Below are 23,030 nucleotides of genomic sequence, written 5' to 3'. Positions count from 1 at the left end.
CCCACCACTGCGCGGATTGTTGAACGGGCACGAGAGGAGCTCTGTGCCCATTGTGACCGATTGGTTCTGCAGCCCTTGGTGCACTACCTGTTAGACTGCCCGGCTACGATGCCCCTTCGCTGTAGACACTTCCCAATGACCCCAGTAGGGCAGACCCGAGAGGATGAGGCTGCACATCTTGTGTACTTAGCTGTCAGGGACTTGGAAACCTTACTTCCAGTCCTTACACGTCATCCGCCCCCATCCCCGCTGAAGTTGCTGCGAGGGCCTGCTTTGGGCCTCCATTGCACTGCACACCAGCCACTGTTAGTGCACACTAACGTTTGGTACGTCATCTGGCCATAGGGCCGGTGAGGTACCCCCCCCCCTTCTTGCTGAAGACCTGCTACACAGATGCAAGTAACGATAAATGTCACTTCCCTACCCGGGAAGCCAATGCCGGGTCATCAAAATGGAAGAGACCCGGGCCGGGATTACCGGCGAATCAAATAGAATAGAATAGAAATAGAACATACCGACACATCGACACCATGCCTAACCCTTCTAGGGTAGGGTAGGTGCCTGAGCCCAAGCTTTTAGCTCATAAGACTGTCATTCCCATTTGCCCCTTTGGGGCGGGGATGGCAGACCAGAGAGGCCTAGCTTGTGGCTAGGCCTGGGGACAATTGGTCCCAAAGATGAGGAGGTACTTGTGCCTCCTCCCATGGGAGACTTAGGTCTTAGACACTCCCTAAAGAGGGAGTCAAGGCTGGGCCACCACATGGGAAAGGCCCGGGCTGGGAGAATACCGGCTAATCTTTAATAATAATAACATACCGACTACTAAACAGAACGTCGGAATCATTATAAAACATGTAGGAATAAGTCCTATAAACATGTATATATGCACATACACATGCACATATACACATACATGTATGTGCAAATATGTTCTTACAGAACAGACTGGATTATACTAGAACAAAAAAAAAACACAAAAAGACTTATCACTAAATAAACTAGACATAAACTAAATATATAACATCCAAAACAGAAGTGGCAGACAATGTCAGGTACACACACACACACACACACACACACAAAAAAAAAAAAAAAAAAACATTGTAACACATTGATATAACAAATTCTACTAAAATAACCCAACCAACCGACTTCCAAACAAACAGTCGGAGTCATTATAAAACATGTAGGAATGAGTCCTACAATCATATATATGTGTATACATATATGCATGCATATACACACATATGTGTATGTGCACTTGTTCGTACAGAACAAACTGGATCATACATAGAAATAAAGTGCTAAATGACTTGTCTGCAAATAAACTAAAAAAATATTACATTCAATGATAGAACTATACCTAAGACATTGGTTCCCACAAACACACCTACACACACACAAAGTTAATGTTACCGATTAACACTCAATATATAATAGGACCTTCCATTCAAAATAAGGGTATATATAAACCCCATCAAATACTTATATATGTTCGTACATAGTTCATAAAGTACCCATTCAATACGATAAAAAAGAGACGTATGACAAGGATAAATCTATCATCAGATTTGAATATATAAAACATATCCTCACAATATACATATAAATATAAACCCCCTATATAAAATGGTTCTTATAACAATAAGAGAAAAAACAGAAAATCACATACAACTTTTGACTCTGTGATTTTACAAATTCATAAGGTCTACATACCCCGGAGCCCCCGACGGCTCCCTGCAAATAAACTTTACCCACATCAACTACCTTGCAAACCAATCAACCTTCCTCATCAAGCTTCCAATCACTCCAAGAGGACACACCACTGAAGAGACCAACCCCTTGCCTCTCACCCCGTCACCAAACGGAGTAGACGTTCAACAGTAAGTCCACGATATCCCTCCGGAAAACTAATTACCCACCTTCCCCCATATAATTGTTTGTTCCTACACGCTGTCCTATAAAAACATGCCGCCAACACTTTTATCCTAATGTTTCCCTCCACCTCCCTCATCCCCCAAGAAACATACAAGTAATCAACTATTACATATCTGATAGCCCTCCCCACCTCTTTGGGTACCCCTCCCATATCTAACATTAAAGCCCTAAGGGGTGATATCTGTCCCCCCCAATAAAAAGAAAACCCTCTTCAACCACAATCTTACCACCTCCAAAGCAGAACAAAAATATACTACATGAAAAGCCGTTTCAACTTCCCCACAAAAACCGCATGACGCCTCTCTCACAAAACCCATTCGTTTTAGCACCTCTTTCGATGCTAACGTCCCCATAAGAAATCTATATACTAATTCCCTTGCTCTTGCCGGTATTCTTAATTTATTAGATTCCACCCATATCACTCTCCAATCATATGTGGGATACACTGCCATCCCTTGCATTGATTCCTGACGACGACCCACACCCACTAACCGTTTTACCTTGAGTTTTTTAACATTGCGTACCTTTAACATAAACCGCAACATATCTTCACACTCCACTAAGTCCCTGCCACCCCACCATTTGCGGATATCCCCCATCACCTCCCCCACCCGAAGACCCCTTTCCCCTGCTGCCCGAATATACCTCTGCTTCACATATAGCGCCTTCACCCTAGACCCTAATGCCATCAATCCCAATCCTCCCTGTCTTACCGCAGTCATTACCACATCTTTGCCCAACCATGCCCTCCTATAACCCCACACATACCTTAAGACTTTTCTTTGTAATTCCATAATATCCTGACTTCGTAATGGGTAAATTTCCGCCACTCCCCACACCTTACTATAAATCAGCGTATTTACCACCACAACCTTTTGATGCAAGGTTACATCCCCGGCCCTTAGACTCCTGAGCCTACTCAAAGCTCTGTCCATTACCATTTCTGAATTAACCCTCCTGCTCTCCTGTGCATCTGCCAAATACAAAATCCCACAAATCTTTAGCCTATCTACAGTTATCCAACCAAACTCCTCCCCCAAGGTCCCTCCTACCCAAGCGCCTACCTCCAGCAACCGTGATTTCTGCTTATTAACTCTCATCCCAGTAGCATTCCCAAAAATCTCAATTACCCTTCCCACTTTACTTAAATTTTCTATCTCATTAAGTAAAACAGTTGTATCATCTACATAACCAACAATATTCCCACAAAATCCTCCACTCTCCCCCATCCTTCCCATCCCACCATCAACCAGAACATAGAAAGGATTCTGCATACATGCAAAGAGTATTTGGGAGAGTGGACACCCCTGCCTTAAACCCCTCCCCATGCTTACAGAACTACCCAACCTACCATTTACCTGTACTCTCATCGATGCATTCTCATACAAAGTCCTCACCCATCCAACCACCCTCCCTCCAAAACCCATTCTCACCATACTCTCAATCAAAAATTCCCTATCCACATAATCATAAGCTTTCTCCCAATCCAGACCTAGAATACCTCCCTTACTACTACCCTCAAGGAAATCCCGAATACGTCCATGACCTACCCGCATACTCCTCCCCAGGATACCAAACTGTCCCCCATGTATCACCGACCCCATGACCTTCTTCAGTCTATTACCCAAAATTTTCGCAAAAACCTTGTAATCTGCGCACATCAAAGATATTGCACGGTAAGCACTCAACTCTCTTACCCCCCTCTTCTTTGGCACCAAAACTATGACACCCGTACTTTGCGATGTGCCCAACTTCCCACTAGTTAACATATGATCCAATAGCCTAACAAAGCATTGCCTAATACACCCCCAATGTGTTCTATAAAAATCATTTGGTATACCGTCTATCCCTGGTGTTTTCCCGGTACTCATCCCGAAAACTGCCTCTTCCACCTCAACCTCACTTATACCAACCTCCAACCCCACTCTATCCTGCTCACTTAAAATGCTATGGAACCCCCCTTCAAAAATACCATCCCAGGAACCCCCCTCCCTCCAACTCCATTTCTCCCTAAACCAACTATCTGCATAGAGACTCATACTTTCCGTATTGGATAGGACTCGACCCTCTGGATACCCTCCCACCCCAGGGCTTGTCTCCAATTGTAGAATGGTGGTTACACTCTGTCGGTCCCTAAATTTACGTAAAACAAACCCAGACGGCGTATCACCCCACAAAACATCCTCTAACCCCTCCCTAACCCTAATTGCATCAAACCTATCATTGTGTAATTTAGTGATTCTACTCCGCAGACTGTCCATATCATCCCTCCTACCACCTCCCCCAACATAACAATCTTGCAACTGTCCCTCCAGATAATTTTGCAACCCAAAACGCCACCTCGCCTCTTCTCGTCCCCTAACCTTAAAAAAATTCGCTATTCCAGGTTTTGCCTGCATTTCCCACCAATCTAACAGATCTATCTCCCTGTCCCTAGCCTCCCAAAAAGGCAACCACCAATCACTGAAAAAAGGCCCCTCCCCCTCCTCCTTAAGAAGCCTTACATTTAATTTCCAGTACCCAGAATAAATACGCACCACTCCATCCCACATCAAATCTGCTATTACCGCCCTGTGATCCGAAAACCCCACATCGAAGGTTTGCACCCTCACAACATCTATACCCTGCTTAATATAAATTCTGTCCAATCGCGCTTCATATCCCCTACGGACGAACGTATGCTCCACTAGGTATCCCCCCTCCCCACCACATCAACAACCCCAATATCTCTCAATACATCCCTCAGCACACTCAGCACACAACCCGCCCCTCTCGGTTCGACATCACCACTCCTAATCACACAATTCCAATCACCTCCTATTACTGTTATAGCAGGCAAACCTCTCAAGTGATACAGCAATACCTCTCTGACAAAATCTACTTTTACCCTGGTATTGCTAGTTGCTGGCATGTAAACTCCTACGAAACTAGCTCGACTCTCACCCCAGACACCATCCACCCTCACGACCCTCCCACCCCCCCTCTTCCCAACCGATGACACACAAGGGGCTGGTCTCCTTTACCCCCACTGCTACCCCACCTTTCAATTGCAAACCACTGGTAACATACATCCGATATCCTTTCACCCGCAACACACAACCAGCCCTATGATTATGCTCTTGCAAAAAGCATATGTCAACATCAAACCGCCTTAAAAACCACTCCAACCAAACTTTCTTGACCTCAGTCTAAAGTCCATTAACATTAAGCATGACACATCTGAAAATTACAGAAGGGGCGGCTTTCCCCTATGCCTCTGGGATTTACTCACTGCACTTTTCATATTACGTGTTCCTTTGCCACTCGAGTTTTCCTGTGCAGTCACCTCCCCCCTCCCTTTCCCACTTTGCAACTCAGGCGCACCTCTACCACTATGTGGCATCGGCTCCACAACCGCTGCCCATGACTTCTTCCCCGGCCTCTGCCCCGGGGTAATGACCTCGTCTATCTCTGATGCCGCAGTTCGTTTCCTAGAACTCCCACTTACACACATATCACCCTCAGACGAATCCTCCTGGTGTACCTCCACGGCCACCACATGCTCCAGCCCTTTCTTACTCAAGTCTTCCTCCACAATTTGTTGTCCCTCCAACGCTCCAGCTTCACATAAACTGAGGACACCTTTTGCACAGGGTTCCTCCCCATCCAAAAAATCCTTGATCACATCTGCCAATAAACCATCCTGGGTTGAAGCTTCCTGGACGAAAGACTCCTCAGATGTCACCTTCAACTCCCCCGACGCCCCTGGGAGAGTGACACACGTCTCCGCCGCCGCCACCTCCCGGTCGACCTCTTCACTCCAGAGGTCAGGCCTCCGGCCTCCCGAGGCATCAGAGCCAGGCACCAAATCACACGACTGTTGAATCGCAATTGGAGTTTCCAGAATTCGAGAAGCCCGCCTCCTAGGACACTGAGCTGCCATGTGCTCATAAGAGCTACACAGATGACATGTTTTCCGTTGCCCAGCATAGTACACATAAACCTGTGTTCTACAACCGATCATCGTAACATAGGATGGTATAGGCCTTGTTAAAGACATTTTAAGGGTGTAAGAACCTTCCGGCATTCCTTCATACGGACCATCCCTCCACACCCCCATAGTTGCAGAATGCACTGTCCCATAACTGCGAAAAAACTCCTGTAGGCCATAAGCCGTAGCCTCGAAGGGTACATTCCGTACCTTCACCCATGTGAAGTACTTAGAGACGTCATGTAACACAACATCCATCGCTGCATTCACACTCATGCATTGTTCCTGGTAATGCTCGACAATTCTTGTGTAGAAGCCGGCTCGTAGAAATTTCACAAAGATTCTTGTTAAACCATTAAGAGCGACGCCATACAATTCCTCGTTGGGGATACCATATGTATCCCTGATGATGTTAGGGAGAAGGACGTTCATCGTATCTCCACTTAACGTACCACGAACCAGCTCTATGCAGATAGTATTTACTCTCCGTATTGTATGTTCCGCCATCTTGATATCCCAATGAGCAGCGCACGTCCTCACTACTCAATGGTTGTTGATGAACTGAGGTAGCTCGCCTGAAAACAGCAGAGGGGTGCAGAGCACAACCGCACTCCACCGTGGTCAGGCAGCGAATGAGTATTGGAGTATCACAGGCCAACTTATGACTAGTTAAGATTCATTATTTTAAGATTGAGATTAATATTTCTGTTTATGGTCAAATGGGTGAGTGAGTGTAAGTGTTAACCACCAGGTGGTATTCGTATTATTAGTTGACAGGGTGTCAGGGAGATAAGATGTTTCTGATGGTAGTTTTGAAGGTGATGAATGTGTCTGCAGTTTTAGAATTTTCAGGTAGGGTGTTCCAGATTTTAGGGCCTTTGACATACATTGAATTTTTGTAAAGGTTTAGTCGGACACGGGGAATGTCGTAGAGATGTTTGTGTCTTGTGGGTTCTGTCACAACTATCAAGAAAGCGTTTTAGGTCAAGGTTGATATTAGAGTTTAAGGTCCTGAAAATGTAGATTGCACAGTAGTAAGTGTGGATGTACTGAACAGGGAGTAAAAAATGCCATGTCAGCGCGCATGCTAGGCCAGGCGCTGTCACCATGCATGTTATAAATGACTATAATTTCTTGTAGAAACATCGTATAATGATGATATGATAATTATACCAGAGTGTTGCCAGAAAGTTCAGCTATTTTTGGTAATATTAATTCAATTTTCGTATTTTCTCGATTTTTTTTACTCGGCGCTCCACACGTGCACCTGATGGTGAGTACAATGTCTGCACTCTGAAGGAGAGGTGTTAATGTTGCAGTTTTATAACTGGACTGTAAGCAAGTCTCTGACCTCCCACCTCACCTTGGTGGCAGGCGGCCCATGTCTTAATTATTATTATTATTATTATTAATGATAATATAAATAATATTATTACCTGGAGAGAGTTCCGGGGGTCAACGCCCCCGCTGCCCGGTCTGTGACCAGACCTCCTGGTGGATCAGAGTCTGATCAACCAGGCTGTTACTGATGGCTGCACGCAATCCAATGTATGAGCCATGATTATTATTATTATAATAACAGTAATAACAAAAATAATAATAATGTTAAAATAATAGCAATAATAATTATTACCATTGTTTTTAATAATAACAGTAGTACTATGAATAAATAATAATAATAATAATAATAATAATAATAATAATAATAATAAATAATGATAATAATTAAAATAGTAATTGTAATAATAATTAAAATAATAATGAAAATAATAATAATAATAATCAAAATAACAATAACAATAATAATAATGACAACAGATAATTTAAAAATAATTTTGTTTGGTACATTCTAGTGATCAACTATGAATTTGTTGTGAGGTATTAATTATAAAGAAATCATTACCTTTATTACAGTGGAAGAGAGGACTTATGTCCCATGGTGGAGTTATGTCAGCAAGCAACACTTGTGCTACAGGATCACCTTCATCAGTTGTGACGTAGAACCAGGAGTTGTTGTTGTAGATGTTGTTGATGGTGATGATGGTGTCACCACTGGGGTTGAGAGGAAACTTGGGACTCGTGGTACCAGCTTCCACGGGGTACAAGAAGCACTCTGTCACACACCGACAACAAAACTGTTAATATGAATCAACTTAAACTGATAATAAACATACAACAATGTAATGGTAGACGAAGAAAAGTTGGTCTCCATTAATATTAAATTATTAAATTCATGTGAATGTGCTAAACCCGTAGAGGTCAAAAAGGTCCATGATTGAGAGGAGGTAATTTTTGTTTATATTTTATTTAAAAAACTTTACAGCTTAACATAAAATAAAAAGATATAAAACGAGTACAGTAGGATCGTCAGTCCTACACAACATACACTGACAAAATATAACAACACAATGTAACTGACACAAAAGAGGTTAACCATATACACTCACAAATATTTTCATTTAACAGACTTAACAATAAGGAAAAAGAAAAAAAGGTTGATCCGACCCCTAACTTCCTTATAAACCTTAGCAAACATAACTTACAGGTGACCACATTAACATGACCAAATATAAATGAAATTATATAAACATCCATTGAAACTAAACCTTTTAGGTTTATATAGTTAACATAATATGACTGTAACAAAGGTTGACAACCTTCACATTAGTCAACAAGAGGAATAACCTTCATCATAATCACATTAAAACAAGTACATGATCTTCCACAACTAACAACCTACACAAGAAAATCGTCTGAAAACATACATACGCCTCACTACAATCCCTTTTTAATCATTGAAAAAAAAAATGAAAATCTTAAGCCCCCACCTATACTTAATAAATATTAATCACATTCTTCCACAGGATGAGCACATTATATAAAGTAAAGAGACAAAACCCCAGTTGTCAGGGTAATGCGTGAACCACAAACACAATATAACAAACAAAAAATAAAAAAGTTGTTTATCCTAACATAAACCACCATAACACATGTCATAAATAACAACAACTTAACACCTCAAAACGCGATACACATTTCAAAACAAAATAACATTAAAAAGAATGGGTAAACTTGAGCCTATTTCACGATAAACCTAACAATGACATAACGTACAGATAACACTCAGTACCAGGCTCAAAATATGAAGTATATAAACATCCACTGAAACCAAGTCTTTCAGGTATATATATATATATATATAGGTTACATAATATTACTGTGACAAAGGTTCAATTCAATAGAAAGAATGTTCACTATAAAATATATCCGTTAATCACAACCTTCACATTAGTCATATGAACGAGTGATCTACATCATAATTCCGTTAACACAAATATGTACTCTCTCCCAACTAACCCCCGATACAGGAAAATTCTCTAAAACATACATACGTTCCCCATTACAAAACTTTAATGAGTCATTACAAATTTATGGGAGTCATTAGCCTTCCGCCCTCATCAATAGGAGGAGCACATTATATAATGCTAAAATAAAGTCAGTACACTCACTAAGCTCCAACACAAAACACAAACAACAAAACAAAAATTAACCTGTAATTGCGATACGAATATCGCACATGAAACATGCCCAATAAAGGTTATATACATACGTTCTACATAGACCCAAAAGCTCCTGCAAGGTCTTACACCTATAATCTTAACACCATTCACACTTAATATACTAAGAAGGTCATGACGACCCTGACACATCAATCACAGAATTCTCCATATGTTACTACATAATTACTTGATTTCATCACCTTTGCTTTCTGTACCCACTTGCATGCTACATACACTTATGCCACACATCTACACCTTCTATACCCACATACACCTCACTCTCAACCCCCCCCCCCGAGGCGACCCCGCTGTGTCCTCCTGAATTCCCTCTTCTCATATGTAATCCCCAAACCCCCATCCCTTACTCACTCAGCCCAAGTCGTAGATTCATGAGAAACCCTAACGTTAACATTCCATAACCTTCCGAAAAATCCTTCGTCCACCTCCTCCCATACAGTTCTCTGTTACGACACATCGTATGATAAACCGTTACCGCTAGTACCCGCCTCCGCACCTCACACACCCCCCTCCCCCTCATCACCCACGATATATATATATATATATATATATATATATATATATATATATATATATATATATATATAATCCAAAGCTTTTGTGACACTCTCGTCGAACCCTCCCACATCTTGGCTTAGTGCACGCAGAACCGACACCCCTCGGCCCCCACCCCCTGTACCACCCTACTTAACCAATACCTAACACCCTCCAGTCCCTCACAAAAGTATACTGCATGGAACGCCGTCTCATCCCCCCCCCACAGATTCTGCACCTCCCGCCCTCAATTACCCTTCTGGTTCTTAGTACCTCCCCCGATGGTAGTATGCCATGCAGATACGTTACCTCCCTCACCCTAGGCTTTAACTTTAGCTTGCTAAACCTATAAAAAATACTCTTCCACGCATACATGGGGAACAATCCCTCAACTGGTACAACAATCTTCCCTGCAAGCAACCTACACAAAACCCCTATTCGAATTTTCCTGGGTTCTCTAACCAACATCAAAGCCCTCAAAACAGTTTCACATTCCCTCAACTCCACACCACCATACAACTTACCCAACCTATCATGTACTTTTTTTCAGCTCCCATCCCCCTCACTCCTTCACGCAAAACCTCCCATTTAAGAAACACACATTTAACCCTCCTTCTCAGATCCATCAACCCCAACCCACCCTGGTGCACAGGTAACATTACAACCTCTCTCCTCAGCCAATCGCACCCTGAACCCCACAAAAAGTTAAACACCCAGTCTCAGAATTCCCACAATCGCCGTCCCTGTTATTGGGAACACGGCTGCTACGTGCCTAACCTTACTATACAATAATACATTTATTACAATCACTCTTTGCTCGAGAGTCAGATGATGAGGTCGCAATGCACCCAGACGCCCCAGGATCCTTTCCATCAACCTATTTGAGTTTTCCTCTCGAGCAGCATCCAAGTCATCCATACAGATGATACCACAAATTTTTAAAGACACTGTTTGTTTCCTCACGGCGTTACATCTCCCCCCCCCCCACCTCCACCCAATCACCCAACCCCATGAGCATTGACTTCTCACTATTTACCTGCATCCCTGTTGCACTTCCAAACAATTGCACAACATCATCCAAAACCCAACGCCATCCCTTCCCGAACCAGGACTGTTGTATCGTCTACATATCCTATTATTCCAGGCCACACTTTCCCTACCTCCCCCTCACCCCCACTCTTGTTACATACACAACGTTCAACCATTTTATAGAAGGGGTCCCGAATGCACACAAACAATATTTGTGACATGGGACACCCCTGCCTAAGTCCCCTACCCATTACAATCTCCTCCCTCAAGCATCCATTAATCTGTACCCTCATCTTAGCTCCTTTGTACAACGTGGTTACCCAATTAACTATTTCTTCCCCATAACCCTGCCTCCCAAGTATAGCTCCCAATGCTCCCCTTTCCACTCTGTCATAGGCCCCCTGCCAGTCTAAAGCCAACAACGCCTCCCCCCTCCCCCCCCTTTTGACTCCACAAAACTTCTCAGTATTCCACGACCTTCAATCATCGACCTTCCAGGCAATCCATACTGTGTTTTCGAAACCACTTTCCCTACCACACATTTAAACCGATTACCCAAAACTTTAGCAAACAACTTATAATCTGCACATAACAGCGATATGGCATGGTACTCCTTGAGGGTGTGCTGCCTCTTACCCTTTGGGACCAACACTACAACTGCTGTTGCTTGCTTGTCCCCCATCACACTCTTCTCCTTCATCTGATTTAATAACCTAACCATGAAGCCCCTTATCACCTCCCAATGTTGTAGATAAAATTCAGCCGGGAGACCATCTATTCCAGGTGCTTTGCCCTTCCTCATTCCCCTTAAAGCCAACTCTATTTCCTCCTCCGTTATTACCCCTCCTAAAGCCTTCCTATCACTATTCCCTAAATTACACGTCACATACTCACCTTCTCTGAAGCCACAGTCCCCACCCTCCCACCTGTCCAATACCCTTCATACCATTTATCTGCATATGCACACATTCCTTTCGTAGCTCGTATCTCTTGACCTACCCTATAACCCCCCGCCATCTCATGTACCTCTAACCTCGGAATAGCTGTAACCTGCTGTCTTTGTTTTTGATGTCGCAACACACACGCCAATGGCTTGTCTCCCCAAAGCACCTCCTCTACCCCTGCCTGCACCCTTACTGCTTGAAACCTCTCATTTTGTAACTCCCTCAGTCTTCCCTTGACCTCAACAATTTCATCCATAGGATAGTTGCCCCCCACAGCCCCCTGCCCATAACAACCCCTTAACCTGTCCTCTAAATAATTTGAAAGTCCATATTTTAAATTATTTATACGTTTACCCTCCCTCACATAATATTTCCTAATCCTTTCCTTGGCTACACAATCCCACCATTTCATGACATCTTCCACCCCCTGTGCATCCTCGCTAAGCTCCTTCCATAGGACAGAAAATCCCTCTAACTCCTCCTCATCACTCAATACACTTATATTTGATTTCCAGTAACTCCTGTATATTTCTGCAAGTGCCTCCCACCCTACCTCCACCAACACTGCTCTATGATCTGATCATGCTACTTCAACAGTTTTGAAAGCTCGCACTACAACCCCGTGAGAAAGATACACTCTATCTAACCTCGCTGCATACCCTCTCCTAACAAACGTATGCTCTGTCTCCCACGCCCCCCCCTCAAACGTGTCCCATAACCGAATATCCCTCATTAAATCTCTTAGGGTCACCAACACATAGCCTGCCCCTCCCAGTTCCACGTCGGCCCTCCTAATAACGCAGTTCCAATCACCTCCTACTATTGCCACCTCCAGTAATGCACGGAAGAAAAACACAAGGTCCTCACACACAAACTCCTGCTTCACCTGTACGTTATTCTCTGCAGGCGCATACATGCTTATAAAGGCCACATGTTTGCCCATCCACCAACCATCCACACGCAACACCCTTCCCCCTCCCCCCTCACTTCTCTGCAAAACAAACGGGCTCGCCTCCCTAATTAGTATACCCACCCCTCCTTTCAAACAGGCAGATGGCAGGGTTACCACCTGAAACCCTGCCACCTCCAGCACCATACCCTCCTTAAAATTATGCTCCTGAAGGAACACAACATCCACTCTAGATTTATTCAGAAACATTCTAAACCATTCTCTCTTTACACTATTGCACAAACCATTAACGTTTACTGTCATACACCGGAGGCCTATTAAAATTTTCACCCCTGCCTCCTCCCTTCACTCTTCCGATGGGCACCAGAACTTATGGGTCCACACTTCCCTCTCTCCCCCCCTTCTTTCGGTGCCTCCTTGTGAAGGCTTACTCAGCCCTGTAACAACTTCAGACAGTATTACTCAGGCTGGCTCCTCCTCAGGAAAATTAATGAATAGAAAAAGAAATAATAATTCACAAAGATAAACACTATTTATTAAATCAAACATAAAACAACAAAACATGAAAGGTATATCCTATTTGAAAGAAAAATGAAAAATGAAATGAATAAAATAACATTTGAACTCAACACTAATATCTACAATGGTGTCTGGTGTTGGTGACACTGTTGTTGAAACCGTAGCCGTTGCTGATGATAAGGGGGGGGGGGGGTCGCAGGTGTTGGTGACCATCCACTGGCTAGTTCTTCACAGTATACCAGTGAGTATTCTATCCCGAAGACAGGAAAGCAGGTTCTTTACCGCTGCAATGCTGTGGAGTTACGTCCTGCAATTTCATACAGGTGCACAGGTAGTGAGATCAAATTGGCGAAGTCTCTGGACGTTAGTCCTACTCCATCCGTTCTACTCGTTGATTGCCAGGTGACCCTCTCTGACATCCAAGCTGGAAAGATAGACAGGTTACCCACTGCTTAAATAATCACTCTTCATGGTAGTGTACAATATTCAAAAGACGTGGTGATTATTACAACAGTCAACCTAGAGCAAGACTGAAAGGACTAAGTTTATTATTGGTCAAAAGTGAAGCTTTCAACCAATAAATCCACTAGAATACAAGGCAGGCATGTACTTACAGTAGAGTTGGGAGCTGTGAGTCTAGTGATTTACTGTTTAACCAGAGCCCCACACGTCACCTTTCGGGGGGGGGGGGAGAAGAGGGAGGGGAAGGGATAGCGGGAGCTAGACTGACCCTACCTTAACAAGTAGCCGGCAGACAAACTATCAATTTCAGGGAGGGGGAGAAAAGGCGGGAAAAACGGGAGCGTGACTTACCCTACCTTAACTAGTAGCCGGCAGACAAACTATCAATTTCAGGGAGGGGGAGAAAAGGCGGGAAAAACGGGAGATTGACTTACCCTACCTTAACTAGAAGCCGGCAGTGAAACTACTGATACTATATATATATACCTTCTATACCTATCTATTGAACTTTTCCCTCACACTCCCCCATGCCAAGACTTATAGTCAAGGAGTATAAGAAGAATAGGCGAGGAAAAAGTTCTAACATGTGGAAGTCGTGTAAGGCAACAAATCTTCTACTGACTGTCACGACTTAACCAGTCAGAGAAATAATTGGATGAACCATTGATATACACAATATGGAACTTAAAAGCCTGGAGTGCCAATGTCCACCTCAAGAGGCGACTGTTGGTTCCCTTAAAAGTTTCTAGGTATATCAAAGGTTTGTGGTCCGTTTCTAAAATGAATTCTTTTCCCAACAAATAAAATTTAAGTTTGGAGATACCCCACACAAGGGCTAAACATTCCTTTTCTATTGTGGAGTATCTTGTTTCTGCGAGAAGGAGTTTCCGGCTTAGGAAGCATACAGGGAAGGGAGTACCATCATGGTATTGTAGTAACACCGCACCTAAGCCAGTATTGGAGGCATCAGTTCTCAAACAAAATGTTTTATTAATATCTGGAATCTTAAGTATAGGGTCTTTCGCAAAGATACTTTTAATCTCATTAAACTTTTCCCGAGCTACGTCGGAAAGTTCAAGAGGTTCCTTCACAGACTTTTTAAGGAAGTCCGATAAGATGCCTGTAAGATCAGCAAGATTCGGGATAAACCGTGCATAAAAATTTACAGAACCAAGAAAGCTACGCATGAGTTTCTTGGTTTTGGGGAATTTAAATTCTAATAAAGCTTTGATCTTACTGGGGAGAGGCTGCAGAGAGTTATTAGAAAGTATCAGTCCAAGATATCTAATCTTGTTATACCCAAGGAAGCATTTCTTCGGCTTGGCAGTGAGGCCATGTGAGCGTAACCTACGCAAAACTGATGTTAATGTTTGGATATGTTCGCCCCACGTAGATGTCATTACGTAAATGTTATCAAAATAAACTGAAACATTTGGCATATTACCCAAGACCTTTCTCATCAGTCTCACGTAGGTAGCACAGGCAGTTACCAAACCGAAGGGCATAGTTCTATATTGCATCAGTCCTTGGTGAGTAGGAAAAGCGGTGTACTGCTTAGAAGAAGGATCTAACATTACTTGATGATATGCCTGCGCAATATCAATCTCTGAAAAGAAGGAAGCGTCATAAAATTTGTGTAGATCGCTATCTATTAAGGGCATAGGCTCAGCATCCCACCGAGTTATAGCATTAAGGCCTCTGAAGTCAATAGCAAGTCTATATGAATTATCCTCCTTCTTAACCATGACTACTGGTGAACAATATGAAGATACTGAAGGTTCAATGATCTTTAGTTTTAATAATTTGTCTACCTCTCGGTCAAATGCATCCCTAAGGTGAACTGGAACTGGGTATAATTTCCGTTTGATAGGATTGTCCGTCACTAAGTCAATCTTATGGACTACCGTGGAGGTAACACCTGGAATATCAGTAAAGACGTCTGAAAAGTTACTCATACATTGAAGTAGTTCATGTCTCTTATGGTCATCCAAAGATTCATTAATATTAATGTTGGTTGCATCCGAGTGGTCAAGAGTCACCAAGTCATGTAGTTCTTCATCATAGTCTAAGTTAGAGGTGTCAATTACGCACACTTTACATTCTTCAGTTGTCTTATCAAGTTCGTGTGGAAAAACTAAGTCAAAGTTGTTAAGGCAGTTAACCGAATTTCTTCGGTAATATTTCTTAAGGATGTTGATATGATAAAGCTTAGGTTTCCCCTTGACTTCTATGAGGTAGTCAACTTTCCCACAAATTTTTAATACTTTATATGGACCTTTCCATGCTACTAATAATTTATTTGACTTGATAGGCAAAAGTACAAGAACTTCATCCCCTACGTTAAAACTTCTCCTCTGACTTTTGGAGTCAAAATAGGTTTTGTACTGGTCCATTGACAAGCTTAGGTTTTTCGAAACTATGTCAGAGGTCTCCTCAAGTTTGGATCTAAGGTCAAGGAGAAACTGGTAAGAAGACTGAACCTCAGCATTTACCTCCTCATTAGTCCATAAGTCATGAAGGATGGACAGTGGACCTCTGGCCTGTCTACCATAGAGAAGTTCAAAAGGTGAAAACCCCAAAGAGTCACTGGGAACTTCCCTCATGGCAAACAAAGCACAGGGTAGGTAACGATGCCACTCCTTAGGTTTAAGGGAGCAAAGTTTCCTTAAAATGGACTTGAGAATCGAATGCTGGCGCTCAATCCTCCCATTACAGCTGGGATGATAGGGTGTGGTGAAGAGAGGCTTCACTCCCAGAAGTTGGTATAGATGTTGCATTAAGTCAGATGTGAATTGTGTCCCACGGTCAGACAAAATTTCTCTAGGGATGCCCACTCTGGAGAAGATGGACAAAAGGGCTTCAGCCACCTCTGTAGTAGTTATGGTCTTTAAGGGTATGGCTTCAGGGAAACTCGAAGCATAATCAACCAATGTTAATATATATCTATGTCCCCCAGATGAAAGTGGAGATAAAGGACCAACGATGTCAATAGCTACTCTTTCAAACGGTACCGTAAAGATAGGCATTTTGACCATAGGTACTCGCCTGGTACCTCGGGAGGATGACAGTTGGCAAACTTTACACGATCTACAATAGTTAGTGACATCTGAGGACATTTTAGGCCAAAAATAGGTTTCCCTAATTTTATTTAAAGTTTTACGATGCGAGAAATGTCCGGCCACTGGCAGGTCATGAGCCATTTTAAGAACAGTCTCTCTGCAATGACTTGGAACAACTAAGATGGAATAGTCTGTCTCATCTGAATTTAATTTGAATACTGACTTGTACAAGATACCTTTTATATATTCAAATTTATATGAAAAGTTTTTCCTTTGGATAACTTGATTTTGTTTAGCGGCATTATGGCAATTCTGAAGAGAAGGGCAATTACGTTGTAACTTGACAAAGGAGTCCTTCGATATGTCTAAAGGCTTAAAGTCAGGGAAAATCAAAGGATGGACAGTAGGAGAAGCCTGGGCTTTGGTCTGAGCCCTAGTCAAGACATTTATGGTATCGGAGGTGATATCTTCACTTTCATCTAACAAGTGAACCTGTGATCCTACTACCTCGCTTTCGAGAGTAGCATCACTGGTTTTTAATCCCACATGAATATCGCGAGACATTGTCTCACCTAAACTTTCGAGGGGCTTCTCTGACTCTACAGGAAGAGGATCTGAAACACTTATGTCCATCTTTGGTGCTGACAGGTCAAGCTCAGAAGGAAGAATGGCACCTTTTACATTACCTATTAGTACGGAGCAAGAAGTGATGGGAGCTAGTACGGCTTCAGACCAACCTGTGAACCATTTAGACCTAATGTAACAACGGATGGTAGGAAAAGTGTCTGTACGGCCCAAGTAGTCTGAAAGTATAGCAGAGGAATGAGTTTCTTTAAGATTAGGGAACAGCTTATCAGAAATGACTATACATGTGCATCCAGTGTCTCGTAAAATGGTAGATACATTAAGTCCATTAACTGTTCCTGAACAGAAGGGTGCTTGGTCATTACAGTCTTTAAAACATCTTCCAACTTTTTGGACCTTCTTAGAAGGACAATCTGGACGTTTATGTCCCTTAACACCACACAAATGACAAACAGGAATAAAAGAGGTCACTTTACTTTCCACTAGAGGCTTTGATTTCTTAAGGTCTGATGAACCCTTGCCCTTAGGGTTCGATCCCTTTAGGTCTTTATAGGAATTGTGAGCCTCAGCATACAGGTCAGCAGCCTCAGCAACTTCCTCAGCTTTAATCAGGTTACGTTCTCTGATGAATGTTCGTATCTGGTGAGGAAGAGCTGTCAGGAACTGGTCAGCAACCATGAAGTCTCGAAGAGATTCATAACTGTGATCAATTCCTGAACTCTCTATCCAAAAGTCGAACAAACGAAAGAGTGTTACCTGTAACTGTTGAAAGTTCTGGCCAGGCTGTAAGGTGGCATACCTGAAATCTTTCCTGTAAGAATTAGTGGTTTTTTGATATGCTTTAAGGATTGCCTTCTTTAGTAGGTTATAATTACATATGATATCCTGCGACAAAGTTGCATAGATATTTAAGGCTGTACCAGAAAATAACATTCCTAACCTGGTAGCCCAGGTGTCAGCAGGCCATTCACAGAGGGTAGCGGTATTTTCAAACCTGATAATGTATGAAGTTATGTCTTCCCCCTCTGTGAAGGGAGGTAAATTAGGTGTTGGAATATGTGCACTGACTGCACGTTGTTCCATTACTCCTTCCTCTAATTGTTGTTGTGTAAAAGTTAACTTTTTATTCTCTAATTCAAGGCGAGATTTTTCGAGCTCACGATCCTTTTCTCTCTCTATTAACTCATGTTCTCTAGATTTTTCCTCAACTTCTCTATCCTTTGCTCTTTCCTCAAGTTCTCTTAATTTAACTTGTTCTTCACGTACTCTAGCTCTTTCCTCACGATCAAGTCTATCACGCTCTTTTTGGTCTTCTCGCTCTCTTTCTAACTGTCTTTCTTGGATTTCTCTCTCAATTCTCTCTCTCTCCTTTTTCTCCTGTCTTTCAAGGTTCTCTTTCTCCTTTTTCTCTTCTCTTTCAATTCTTTCTCTCTCCTTATTCTCTTCTCTTTCAATTCTTTCTCTCTCCTTATTCTCTTCTCTTTCCCTTTCTAGCTGTCTTTCTTCTCTCTCAATTCTCTCTCTTTCAAGTCTTTCCTGGATCTTAGCACTAATGAAAGATTCTAAATTTTTCCCTGTTATTCCTAACTTACTTCCAGCATTCATCCAAAACTGGTATTCATCCATGCTTGCAAGAATAACTTAAACTATCAGGGGAAATGAAACGGGTATTAAAGAAAACGGAGGGTTCAATTCCTGCTCCGCTCAAGCTGTAAATAAACCAGAGGGCTCGATCCCTGCTTCAATTAAACAATATGTATTAACGAAAACGAAGGGTTCTATGCCGGCTCTGAGCAAACAGTAAGTAGAATGGGGTCCCTTGACCATCCAATCTTCTCACCAACAAATCAAGAGTGTCCTATGACAGTTCCCTTGATACAATAAAGAGCTCAATGAAACAATTTGTCACTGGAAAATCTCGGGTCCCTAGAGTCTAATCCTCCAAAGTGTTTCAAGCTCCAAAAAGGTGGCAGAATTAAATATTATATCCTGCCTGACTTGACTTACAATAAATTGAGACTATAACAATCACCAAATCTTTCAAATACCTGTACTGTAGTCCTACCATAGAGAATGATTACTCATGGCTGGTGGTAACCGTCTGTGGTATGCAGCGTTGAAGTTCCAATGGTAGATTCGAGATGGAGTTGAATCTTGATTCAGTAGAGTTGATCCTGGCAAGGTCGCCACTTGTGAAGGCTTACTCAGCCCTGTAACAACTTCAGACAGTATTACTCAGGCTGGCTCCTCCTCAGGAAAATTAATGAATAGAAAAAGAAATAATAATTCACAAAGATAAACACTATTTATTAAATCAAACATAAAACAACAAAACATGAAAGGTATATCCTATTTGAAAGAAAAATGAAAAATGAAATGAATAAAATAACATTTGAACTCAACACTAATATCTACAATGGTGTCTGGTGTTGGTGACACTGTTGTTGAAACCGTAGCCGTTGCTGATGATAAGGGGGGGGGGGGTCGCAGGTGTTGGTGACCATCCACTGGCTAGTTCTTCACAGTATACCAGTGAGTATTCTATCCCGAAGACAGGAAAGCAGGTTCTTTACCGCTGCAATGCTGTGGAGTTACGTCCTGCAATTTCATACAGGTGCACAGGTAGTGAGATCAAATTGGCGAAGTCTCTGGACGTTAGTCCTACTCCATCCGTTCTACTCGTTGATTGCCAGGTGACCCTCTCTGACATCCAAGCTGGAAAGATAGACAGGTTACCCACTGCTTAAATAATCACTCTTCATGGTAGTGTACAATATTCAAAAGACGTGGTGATTATTACAACAGTCAACCTAGAGCAAGACTGAAAGGACTAAGTTTATTATTGGTCAAAAGTGAAGCTTTCAACCAATAAATCCACTAGAATACAAGGCAGGCATGTACTTACAGTAGAGTTGGGAGCTGTGAGTCTAGTGATTTACTGTTTAACCAGAGCCCCACACGTCACCTTTCGGGGGGGGGGGGGGAGAAGAGGGAGGGGAAGGGATAGCGGGAGCTAGACTGACCCTACCTTAACAAGTAGCCGGCAGACAAACTATCAATTTCAGGGAGGGGGAGAAAAGGCGGGAAAAACGGGAGCGTGACTTACCCTACCTTAACTAGTAGCCGGCAGACAAACTATCAATTTCAGGGAGGGGGAGAAAAGGCGGGAAAAACGGGAGATTGACTTACCCTACCTTAACTAGAAGCCGGCAGTGAAACTACTGATACTATATATATATTCCTTCTATACCTATCTATTGAACTTTTCCCTCACACTCCCTGTTAACTGTCATAAAACACTAATCATAACACCTGTTAACTGTCATAAAACACTGATCATAACACCTGTTAACTGTCATAAAACACTGATCATAACACCTGTTAACTGTCATAAAACACTGATCATAACACCTGTTAACTGTCATAAAACACTGATCATAACACCTGTTAACTGTCATAAAACACTGATTATAACACCTGTTAACTGTCATACAACACTGATCATAACACCTGTTAACTGTCATACAACACTGATCATAACACGTGTTAACTGTCATACAACACTGATCATAACACCTGTTAACTGTCATACAACACTGATCATAACACCTGTTAACTGTCATAAAACACTGGTCATAACACGTGTTAACTGTCATACAACACTGATCATAACACGTGTTAACTGTCATACAACACTGATCATAACGCCTGTTAACTGTCATACAACACTGGTCATAACACCTGTTAACTGTCATACAACACTGATCATAACACATGTTAACTGTCATACAACACTGATCATAACACCTGTTAACTGTCATACAACACTGATCATAACACATGTTAACTGTCATACAACACTGATCATAACACCTGTTAACTGTCATACAACACTGATCATAACACCTGTTAACTGTCATAAAACACTGGTCATAACACGTGTTAACTGTCATACAACACTGATCATAACACGTGTTAACTGTCATACAACACTGATCATAACACCTGTTAACTGTCATACAACACTGATCATAACACATGTTAACTGTCATACAACACTGACCATAAAACGTGTTAACTGTCATACAACACTGATCATAACACGTGTTAACTGTCATACAGCACTGATCATAACACGTGTTAACTGTCATACAACACTGATCATAACACATGTTAACTGTCATACAACACTGATCATAACACCTGTTAACTGTCATACAACACTGATCATAACACATGTTAACTGTCATACAACACTGATCATAACACCTGTTAACTGTCATACAACACTGATCATAACACCTGTTAACTGTCATACTACACTGATCATAACACCTGTTAACTGTCATACAACACTGATCATAACACCTGTTAACTGTCATACAACACTGATCATAACACATGTTAACTGTCATACAACACTGATCATAACACCTGTTAACTGTCATACAACACTGATCATAACACATGTTAACTGTCATACAACACTGATCATAACACCTGTTAACTGTCATACAACACTGATCATAACACATGTTAACTGTCATACAACACTGATCATAACACCTGTTAACTGTCATACAACACTGATCATAACACCTGTTAACTGTCATACAACACTGATCATAACACCTGTTAACTGTCATACAACACTGATCATAATACATGTTAACTGTCATAATACACTGATCATAACACCTGTTAACTGTCATACAACACTGATCATAACACATGTTAACTGTCATACAACACTGATCATAACACCTGTTAACTGTCATACAACACTGATCATAACACATGTTAACTGTCATACAACACTGATCATAACACCTGTTAACTGTCATACAACACTGATCATAACACCTGTTAACTGTCATACAACACTGATCATAACACCTGTTAACATGCAGGTATCATGCTTTAGGGGAAATGCATGATGCTTGAAGGCTCTTGATCCATGGAATTTGAGCTGTCCTTTCCTTTCTAGGATCAAACCTGATTACTTCTCGTTACCAAAGCTGTGTAACACCTACGGGTTTAGCACTTTCCATGCATATAATATAAAGAACAAAAAGTCATAATCGACTGGATGAGAATCTTATAAAGAATGTCTGATATCGTCTGGGTTTGTAAACTGGTGGTTTTTTCAGATTTTTGCGAACATTTCAATGATTTGAACATTAAATTACAGGGATGTGGTAAGACACTTGATGTTATGTTGGATTACATAAAGTTACGGGGATATTAAGATGGATATAGATAGTGAGAGGTTCCGATACTTTCCTAACCTAAAGAGATACATCAATGATCTCCTTAATTAAGGATGACAAAACAGTCAATGTCTTCAAACATTATTTTTACACATCATCGAGTCAACTGTTGAGCAGTTCTCTACAATATTTGCTAAGTTCACAGAACTTGAAGAAACTTCAAAATTCATTAAGTTTCCAGACAGTATAAAACTGGATGAACTAAACTTGCAGATGTTTCCATGGATAGATA

At 41.8% G+C, this 23,030-nt stretch overlaps 1 protein-coding gene across 4 annotated transcripts in view; it reads right to left on the bottom strand.

Annotated features, from left to right (window-relative positions):
* Positions 1-23,030, bottom strand: part of LOC128691987 (uncharacterized) — a 357,504-nt gene that overhangs the window by 170,185 nt on the left and 164,289 nt on the right. For all 4 annotated transcript variants that reach the window (XM_070085226.1, XM_070085224.1, XM_070085227.1 and 1 more), the window contains exon 2: positions 7,812-8,021. In XM_070085226.1, the coding sequence (XP_069941327.1) occupies positions 7,812-8,021 (210 nt within the window). The remainder of the gene's footprint in view (positions 1-7,811; positions 8,022-23,030) is intronic.

This window comes from Cherax quadricarinatus, chromosome 15, assembly GCF_038502225.1.
Source record: "Cherax quadricarinatus isolate ZL_2023a chromosome 15, ASM3850222v1, whole genome shotgun sequence".
Taxonomy (NCBI): Eukaryota; Metazoa; Arthropoda; class Malacostraca; order Decapoda; family Parastacidae; genus Cherax; species Cherax quadricarinatus.
Note: the sequence above shows the minus strand (reverse complement) of the source record. Positions and strands in the feature narration are given on the sequence as shown.